The sequence below is a fragment of the Cicer arietinum genome, chromosome 1, assembly GCF_000331145.2.
Source record: "Cicer arietinum cultivar CDC Frontier isolate Library 1 chromosome 1, Cicar.CDCFrontier_v2.0, whole genome shotgun sequence".
NCBI lineage: Eukaryota > Viridiplantae > Streptophyta > Magnoliopsida > Fabales > Fabaceae > Cicer > Cicer arietinum.
Genome location: NC_021160.2, coordinates 7,624,489 through 7,634,926, shown reverse-complemented (window position 1 = coordinate 7,634,926; position 10,438 = coordinate 7,624,489). Strand labels below are relative to the sequence as shown.

The 10,438-nt window shown below is 27.9% G+C and overlaps 2 protein-coding genes across 2 annotated transcripts; one reads left to right on the top strand and one right to left on the bottom strand.

The window, feature by feature from the left end:
- The first annotated feature begins 2,266 nt into the window (after window positions 1-2,266).
- On the top strand, window positions 2,267-3,692 carry LOC101503553 (uncharacterized). The gene is made up of 2 exons (XM_004486420.4): window positions 2,267-2,656; window positions 2,748-3,692. The coding sequence occupies exons 1-2, from the start codon at window positions 2,317-2,319 to the stop codon at window positions 3,521-3,523; spliced, it is 1,116 nt and encodes a 371-aa protein (XP_004486477.1). The 5' UTR covers window positions 2,267-2,316; the 3' UTR covers window positions 3,524-3,692.
- Window positions 3,693-3,858: 166 nt separating this feature from the next.
- LOC101507950 (homeobox-leucine zipper protein HDG11-like) lies at window positions 3,859-9,444 on the bottom strand. The gene is made up of 10 exons (XM_073369412.1): window positions 9,329-9,444; window positions 7,690-7,768; window positions 7,372-7,551; window positions 6,589-7,056; window positions 6,378-6,479; window positions 6,086-6,289; window positions 5,802-5,979; window positions 4,594-4,865; window positions 4,390-4,479; window positions 3,859-4,248 (listed from the first exon to the last, which is right to left on the bottom strand). Exons 1-10 carry the CDS (start codon window positions 9,442-9,444, stop codon window positions 3,859-3,861), a joined length of 2,079 nt encoding a protein of 692 aa, XP_073225513.1.
- Window positions 9,445-10,438: the final 994 nt, after the last annotated feature.

Genomic DNA, 10,438 nt, shown 5'->3' with positions numbered 1-10,438 from the left:
AATTATGTTATAAGAAAGAGGAGAGAATTGAAAAAATAATAGAAAAAAATAGATATAAGAAAAATGGAAAGAATAAAACATAATAACATATGAAAATGTAAGAGAGTGAGAAGAGAATCAAAGGTAAAAAAATTATTTTTGGTGTTAAAAATACATTTTAAATCAATGAAAAACTTATTTGTTATAAAATTAGAACAGAGAAATAAGTTATATGTGTTAGACGAAATTGAGCAATTCACTTTTGAAAAATATAAAGTGAATAATGTCAATAGTTGATAAAAAAATTAAATGTTCATATTATATGTATATACATGATCACTCATAAATAGTTATAATATTAACTATCGATTTACTCTTAATTAACTTTTCATTTAAAAAAAATTAAATTTGTGCTAGACACATATATACACACATATATATATATACACAAATACATTTGCTAATTGATTAGTGAAATATCATAAAGTTTATAGAGAACTTGAGTAATTAATATTATAATTTTATAGAAAATATCGTAATAAAATACACATTTATTTTTTTACTAAGTGATTAATAATTGAAACTACACATTATCATTAGATGTTGATTGTAAGAATATAGTTTTAAAATACTTGATGTGTAGTGATAAGTGTTTAGTCTTCTAACATCAAGATACCGAATTTAAATTCTCTCAACAATAGTTGTAAAATGGTTATTAATTAATGTCACTTTGATTAATACAAATTTCTTCTATCTCATTTTTTGAAGAAAAAAATACAAAATTAAAAAGTTATTAAGAGAGTTTGTGTAGAGATTTTTTTTTATAAAAAAAAGTAGAGATTTTTAAAGAAAAGTTGAAATATGAGAGATAAAGTGTATTGAAAATTGTAAAAGTGAAAAATGAGAGAGAGGGTGTAGGTGAGAATTATTTGAAATTTAAATTTCAAATTTAAAAGATAGAATAAAATGGAGGGAAGATAAAATTTAAATGACTAATTTACTCTTAATGTTAATGATGTGCTAAAATTATAGATATGAGTATTTTGAATTTTTTTGCTAGACACTTATTATTAATATATGGAGATATTATAATAATTAATTAAATTCTTTTTTTTTCTTTTCCCATTTGACATTTCCAATAGAAAGTAAAATTTAAAATTTAAATACACATATGAGCATATATTATAATAACTAATGTAGCAATAAACTTTTCAATCCGTGATTTTAATGCTTGAGACTTCATTTACATTATTGGAATAGTGGCATAACCTTAATTTGTACTTTGTCAATAAAATTGGTATATTTAGTTTAAATTTGACTTAAATACATTCAATTTTTTTAAAATTAATTTTTATTTACATTTTAAGACTATCAATCTTTACTTATACTTTAGGACGGCATAATAAATGGAAAACCTTGCTAGCAATACAAAACATTATTGGTATAAAAAAACATTATTGGTCAAATATAAAAAAGTACAAAACATTAAAATATTATCGCATCCCTTATTTCTGGGTGCAACAATGCATATCCCTTTACTTCGTATTAATTAAAGTGGCATACAAATATACAATACCGTGATAACTTTAAAAGTGATAGAAGCAAACCTATAGTCTTTTTTTTTTTTTTTTTGCTTAATTGCAGGTTTGGTCCCTCTATTTTAACTGAATCGCGAAAGTAGTCCCCCCATTTTGTTTCTCCCCAATTTTGATCCTCCAAGCAGAATTTTGGTCCAAAACTTGATGAAATTTCACTTTGTTTGCATTTATTTAAGTCATACAATGGCTCAAGATCTCATTTGCAACAATTATACTTGAAATATATGACCACAAATGGTGTAGTACGACTTTAAAAAATAAAATTTCATTAAGTTTTGGACTAAAATTCTGTTTGGGGAATCAAAACTGGGGAGAAACAAAATGGAGGGACTACTTTCGCGATTCAACTAAAATAGGGGGACCAAAACTGCAATTAAGTTTTTTTTTTTTGCTGTGAAGCAAACTTTTTTTTTTACGTAGGTTGTGAACCAAACCTATAGCTTTATTATGCATGTATGTGTATATATGAGTAGTGTATAGCCAAAATAAAGTGACTACATTATATTAAAATAAAAATAAAGTGACTACAACAAAATTAATAACTTAAGGAACCATGTGAAAAGATGCCGTTCTTAACAAGAATAGAAAGTTTCGTAATTCTAGGCAGTTGTATAACGTCATGATAGATTCTATTGTGCCTATAAAAGGAAATGCTCTTGGAGAGTTATTCTCATCACTCATCCAACATAGAAAAAATAGTTAATTATTCGACTAGAAAATTAATATACCATCAATATCAATGGGTCAAATATTAATGGTTCAATTATTGGTGCCAATCCTACTTGTGTTGTTGGTAGGGGCAGGGGCTAAACCTGAGCGAGGGTATGCAAAGTGCGAGATAAAGAAGTACAAATATTGCTACAATGTGGTGTATGCTTGTCCTAAAGATTGTCCTTATGATTGTACTATGGATTGTAGATCTTGCCAACCTATTTGTGTTGGGGGTCAATCTTCATCACCCAAAACAGCTAGATGCTGGGACAAGAACTACCCAAAATGTTACAATATGGAACATGCTTGTCCTAATGCATGTCCTGGTGGTTGTGAAGTTGATTGCAACACTTGCAAACCAGTTTGTAGTAAGTCTTCATATTTTTCTTCTATAAATTTATATATGCATGAATGTTATGACTATAAAAATATTCAACAGTTTCATTAATGAAATTGCAGAGTGCGACAAACCAGGAGCTGTTTGCCAGGACCCTCGTTTCATTGGTGGAGATGGAATCACTTTTTACTTCCATGGTAAGAAAGACAACAACTTTTGTCTTGTATCTGATACCAATCTCCACATAAACGCCCATTTCATAGGTAGAAGAAATGAGAACATGAAAAGGGACTTCACATGGGTCCAATCTATTGCCATTCTCTTTGACAATCACCAACTCTTCCTTGGAGCCCTTAAAACATCCACATGGGAAGACTCTATTGACCGTTTTGCCCTTAGCTTTAATGGAGAACCTATCACTCTCAATCAATCACAAGGTGCAAAATGGGAATCATCTAATGTCTCCATTCTTAGGGAAACTGCCACTAACAACATTGTTGTTGAAGTTGAAGGAAAGTTTAGGATAACAGCTAAGGTTGTCCCTATAACCAATGAAGACTCAAGGATTCACAATTATGGGATTACAAAAGATGATTGTTTTGCTCACCTTGATTTAGGCTTCAAATTCTTTTCTTTAAGTAACAAAGTGAGTGGTGTGTTGGGCCAAACATACAAACCTAACTATGTCACCAATTTGGATATTGGAGCAAAAATGGCAGTTATGGGAGGTGGAAAAGAGTATCAAACAACAACTCTGTTCTCCCCTGACTGTTCTGTTGCACACTTTGTTGGTAACAATGGTTCCAACAATGACATTGCCATGGTGGAGGATTTGATGCTCCCTAGCATGAGTTGCACAAGTGGAATTGATGCACAAGGAGTTGTCTGCAGGAGATAATTTTGTTCATGATTTCAACTCATCATTCATTCAAACAACTTTTCCAATTTTATTTATAATAATAACTTGGATCATATGGTAACAACCTAAAGCTACTTATTCACAAGAGTGATATATGTATGAAATAAAATTATTAATATATTCTACTTAATTATAACGTCTTCTGTCTTCCCTTTTTTATAAGCATGAAAATAAACGACCTGTATTAAAAAAAAAATCAATTAGAATATAAAGTATATAACTTTTACAATGATATTAATTTTTCTGCATAAAGAAAGACACATAAACTTTAGTCTCATTAATAATATAGTCTTTGAGAACTAAATTAAGATACTTCAAATTTGAGAATCAAAGAGCAAAGCACGCTTTATGTTGTTTAATGTTGTTGTGATGAGTGTGTTGGAAGCATCAGCAACAGATTCCAAACTCATAATTTCACCATGCATAAGAATTTGGAGAGCCACAGTTAGTAGTGAGCCTCTAGTTTTTACACCACCGTTTCCATTGCTGCCACTTGAAGTTGTTTCATCATTCAAAAGAGAATGACTCTCTTCAGAGATAAAAAAGCCTGATGGAATAAGTGACACCATTGATGAATCATGGCCATCCAGAAACATCTTCAATTGTGGTACGTTAACAGGAGAAAACACAACATATGATCCCAATGGCTCTATGAAACATTCTTGCATTATCACCACACTATCTTCGCAACGAGGTTCCATAGGCTGCTCCACATAAAAAATTAAATCATGTTAATTAATATATACCAAAACCCCTAACAATTTTCATTTTTATTGAATTTAGTTCACACAATATAATATTTTATTTCATATTATACAACTTGGAAAGAAAATTCATATAAGTACCTCAATAATTGATACATAGTTGTTTGGATGTGTCCCAGTGGAGATGTGTGCAACCTCTTGCCATGGCTTTCCATTACAAATCACATCCCACTGCAACAAAATTATGATAAAAAAATGAAATGAATATTAATGAATCTACAACAATGGAAAGTTAAAATTTATAACCAAAAGAAAATAATTCAAATAAACAAAAAAATGTTGAACCTGAAAACGTCTTGCAGGATCTTTGAGGAAATTAAAGACAATATGAGATGGGATAGGTAACGAAATGGAGCTAGCAACGATGACAATGGATGAGTTTGTGTTATTTCGAAGACAGAACCTAACTCCACTATCATCAGCATCAATGAAGTATTTTGGAATATTATCCAGCTTACTTGACATTGCTAAAATTTGACTGAAGTCTTTAACAACCTCATTTGCAAGCTGCATTACCCTTCTCCTCCCTTCAGGTGAAGTAATCACTGAAAATATTTCTACTAAATAATAACACATATTTAAATTAAAATAAATCTACTAAATATTTGTTTGTTTTTGAGCTTTGATGTTTTGTTTTAGTTTTTGTAAAATTAGTTTTTATTGAAATGATTCCATGCAATATTATATATATAATATTTAATTTGAGTTCCTCAATTATAAAAAGTTATATAAGAAATTGTATGAATTACTTTCAATAAAAACTAATTTTGTTGGGATTAAAACAAGAGTGGAATGATAAAAAAAAAAAAAAAAATATTTACAAAGATAAAAATAAGACAAATATTTACAAAAACAAAAACACTATATATTTATTAAGAACTAATTATATATTTAAATTTTTAAAAAAATTACATTACTCATATAATTGAAATTGACGTGAAATATTATAATTTATGTACCACGTCTAATAAAATTTATTGATGTACGTATTGGACAAATCCAATTTACATTTTCCATGTAGTGGACATCATCTCCAAAATCATGAGATGACATAAATTTCAACTAATACTAGAGTAATAAAAGGAGAATATTAGAGAAAAGTATTATAATATTTTATATGTGAGTTTGAAGGAATGGAAAGAGATGATTTTGAAAAAAAAGAAAGGAAAAAATAGAAAGAAATAAGAGTTTTGGGAGAATGAGATTTTGAGAGATTTGTTTTTATTTATATTATAATATAAACTCCTTTATCAAAAATTCTTCAAATAACTTTCATACTAATAATACTTTATAAATTAAAAATATATTCATTATAAGCGTTCTCTTACCATTCTCTATAAAATTAATTTTTTAAAAAGTATAAAAAACATCTTATTATTTCTCTCTTTTCTCCTGTCTCTCTTTAGTCTTCTCTCTCCCACTTCTCTAAACTCTCAAACAAAGTCTAAAGATTTTTTAAAAAAATGGTGTAAAAGTGGAAAAACAAGAGTTACCTCCTTTGTCATAAGAAGCTATGGATTCAAGTGAGGCTCTAGTAAGTCTTTCTCCCATTCGTTGCAGTTCCATAAGCCATCTTGAAGCACCAAATGCAATAGCTCCATTCACAATATCTCTGTAAATAGAGTGCACTTCAACATTCGCACCCACTTCAACATGTTCGATCCATGAAACCTACAAAACCATATAATAAAAATATAATTAATGAGCATTTATCTTATACAGTTAACACAACGTATATATGCCAAGTACAATACAAATAAATTATACATGTACTAACCTGTGAAGTCCCACTAGAAATTTGGTGAATGATACATCCAGAAGGAAATCTCCAAGTGGAAGAATGAGGTCCATTCTCTTTCAAGTAATCATATGACACGTCAGCTATAACCCAAATATTAGCTTCCACTTGTGCACAAAAACGAAGGAAGTAAAACTCCCTACAAGGAACTAGCGGTGAAAGAACGTGCATCTCTCCATGCATCTGTAGTATTAACTATTAACATGTTACCAAAAATATCATATTATAAACTTATTATGTACTATACACTATGGTTTGAAGGAAGATATACCAACAACAATGCTCCATTTCGATTTTTTGGGGAGCCACTTTCAAGCACTTTGATTGTCTCCCCTTTGCTAACAATAATTGGGAAAAGATTTGTCCATTTTTCCTAGTTGAACAAAATTCAACTTAGTACTAATAAAAACTTCAGATAAAATTTAACGACATATGTTTACCGAATCTAAATCGATAAAAATATTTAAATTTTAAATGTTTACCGAATCTAAAAACATGTCAATCAAATCCAGTGCTTTGAATTTCACTATTCGTGAATCTTTTGATGATTCAATACGAACATCGGCACCATCGAAATGATCAACCCTAGAAAAAATATTTTCATAGTTTTGTTGGTGAAGAACAAGTCTTCGATCAACTTGAGACTTGACCCAAAAGGGCTCATTGGTGCGCAAAAGCTTAAGCAATTCATCCTTGGCAGCAATTCCAACCTCCAACATCCTTGATGTTTCCATTTCTATTCCATTGCTTGGTTTCTTGGACAACACGTTTTCTTGTGAACCTAAAGAACTTTTTGAACTTGAACCAACAATTAGATTCAAGGAACCACTTTCACTCACTCCTAACTTTAGAAAATCTCCAAGTGGTGATGTTTTTGTGGGAGGCTCTTTCTTCAACTCTAGCGATAGTTTCTCTTTTTCTATTGGAACAAATTTTATCAACCTCTCATACTGAAAAATAAATTCAGACATACACATATTAAATTAGTCAATATTGTAGCTCATTATAAAAAAATTAGTATATATCATATAAATTATTTACAGTTTTAAATTCCGATTCGCAACTGCGATTGCAACTACAATGATATATATTTTATATTTTGAAGTATCTGCAATAGTATTATAATATCAATTTAAGTTATATAACCACATTTTTTCTACAATATAAATGTTTGTTACATAACGACATATGACATTTAAAACCATGATTCACATTAAAAAAGAATGAGAATGAAACATTGTAGCTAATTAAATTAGTTAACTCACCTTTTCTTTGAGAAGTGCATTTTCAAGCCGAAGTCGATTCAAACATTGTTCATGCTCTACGTTAGGTTTACATGATTGGCAAAATATATTTTTCATTGCCTCCTTCATTTCCATTATCTCATTCAATATCTTTTCATTTTCAGCCCGAAGAGCAGAGTTAACTGCTTTCTCATGTAGACTCTTTAATATATATAAAAAATTATTAGTATCTTATATATTCAATTAGTGGCATGTAAAACAATTCAAATGAATATTGATCAAAGGAAAAAAAAATATCACCTTTATTTTAATTCTTCTGTTTTGGAACCAAAACTTTACTTGTTTTGGCTCAAGCCCGAGCTCATTGGCTAATTCAAGTCTTTGCTTCTTATCAGGACGTGGAAGAACATTGAATGTTCTTCATTCATAAACAAAAATTCCAATTAGGCGAGTGATGAATTGCAAAACCATTGAATGACAAAAATAAAAGTTCTTAAAAAAACAAGACAATATAAAACACGATTTGTCAAAAAAAAAAAAAGAGAGAGAGAGAGGCAATGAAACTCAAATCTTTAGACAATAGATTTATCTTTCCTAGTTAATTTAATACTGAGCATTATTTATAAAAAAACTAATACTTATCATTAATGTATCATTTAAATTTTATGATAGATTGCTTAAGGCAATGAAATTTATATAATTTTTCAGTGAAAATATCTATATGCATCTATTTTGGGGATTTAATACAAGGTTAAGAATGCATATTCCAAATCTAAGTCCAGTCAAGCTCTCAAAGTATATATATATATATATATATATATACAACAATACGGAGAATTCTTATCATATTATTATTCTGATGTAATATTTTTTGAATTGAGTGTCAAACTTTGCAAGAGGAGTAAGAGTTTAGATTATATTTTGTGCACTAGTCATACTCATCAAGAATTTTTGATAGAGGTCATATGATGAAGATTTTAATTATTTTTTTAAATTTAAAGTTTATATTTAAAATTTGAATCATTCAATCTTAGACGAATTATTCCAAAGAAAATGTATTAAGTCACAACCATGTATGCACAGTTCAAATTCGAGGAGTACAATCATCCTTACTAACTAGGGTTCACAACTCTATCTACCGAGTAGGGTATTGAGAAGATATGTGGCAACAAAATGAGAGGTGAATCCATTGATTTAGTAAGAATATTCGTAGCTTTTTAGGAGATTATAAACATTTATATGCATCATATGAACATTAGAATAGATGTGACTAAAATGTGTGATGTGAAATCCAACTAAATGATTTTAAAGATGATGGATTGAATCTACTATAAGAAGTCGGTCTTTTATAATAGAATAAAATATAGTTTAAATTCACATTTGAAGAGAGATTTACATTTAGTGTTTGAATTTCTTTTATAAGCTAGATTGCTTCCTGTAAGAGATGTGTGATAAAAAAATATAATAAAATTATAATATTCATAAAAACAATTTTTTTACAAAAATAGAGGAAAAATATTATGAGTCGATAAAAAATTTCTTTTTCAAATAGAAATATTTAGTATTGAATTAATTAGAATTAAAAAGACACATGAATATTAAAGAGTTAGAAAAAAGTGTGCCATATTCAGGAAGAAAAAAAAGAGTGTGAAATAAATTCTATAAAGAGAATCAATTGCCACTTTCATAACTCATCTTTGGTATAGAAGAAAAATAATAATAATAACAACACACTTTTTAATATATTTTTTTATTAATTAAAATACACATAGATCTTATAAAATTCATATACAATCTACATGATTTAGTGTGATATATGTCAATTTAAATCAATCAAAGTGAGTATGTTTTAAACATTTTAAAAAAAATATCTCTAATATCCTTCACCAATCAAACAAGATAAAAATTATCCAACACCTATAAAATAAAAATAATAATTAGAAAGAAAAAAATGACAAGCAAGGATGGATGATCTTACTCTTGCAGCCTTAATATTTGATTGGGAGAATGACGAAGTCTTTTTCCAGTGTCTGAGCTCTGATTCATCTCTTGTTCATCATCATCATCAGACACATCTCTCGTTGGTAAGTCCATTTTTCAATTTATCAAAAAATTGTATAGCTGTTTTTTATTTCTTCGTCAATATAGGTGAAATTTAGTTACTACAAAAAATAAACCTTAGCAATACAAATTAAACAAAAGGGAACAAAATCATGCAAGAGATTACCTCCTCCTACTGCACTCGCCTTTTGATTACTCTGTGTGTGATGTTTATTTTATCAAAAACAGAACATGAGAATATATATAAACCAAAAGTATTTGTTTATTAGGAAATTATAGCAAATAAAACATTTATTGTCTTCACTTGACAAAAGTCGTATGTAACGGACATTTTTTAAAACCATTACCATCTATAAAAAAATTATAATGTTTTTGGTGCATGAACAATACTTATGTAAAAAAAAAATCATTGGATAGTGTATTTAATGTGTTCATTTTATATATAAATATTCTTAAGATAACTTTATATGTACACTGTATGTGTTTGTGTTTTTTATCATCTAAAACACTTAATAAACAAGGGTATAGTTAATAAATGTATCTAGTAATTTGAAATGATATGATACTTATATATGTTTTTTTTTTTTAAAGTTTCTTTTATTTATATATATATATATATATATATATATATATATGTATGTCTATTTTAAGTATGTTAAATAAATGTGAGAATAAATTTCATACCAAAACAAAAGTGACAATACATTTTATTAAATTATATATATATGATATTAAATTTCAATATTAAACATATTAAATTGGTCAAAAAAATAATATATACTATATTTATTATAAAATTACGTATACCTTAGATATAAGCATAAAATATCTATTTATTATATATTTAGACTAATTACAAATACTTTTTTGTTTATATTTAAGGTTGAATAAAGTACAATATTAAAAGCATTATATTAGTGGAAAAAGAAATTAAATACACTATGGTATTAGTTGTAAAAATTATGTTTGGTCAGAAAAGTAAAATAAACAAGAATTGGAAATAATATTTTAAAAAAGAAAGAAAATT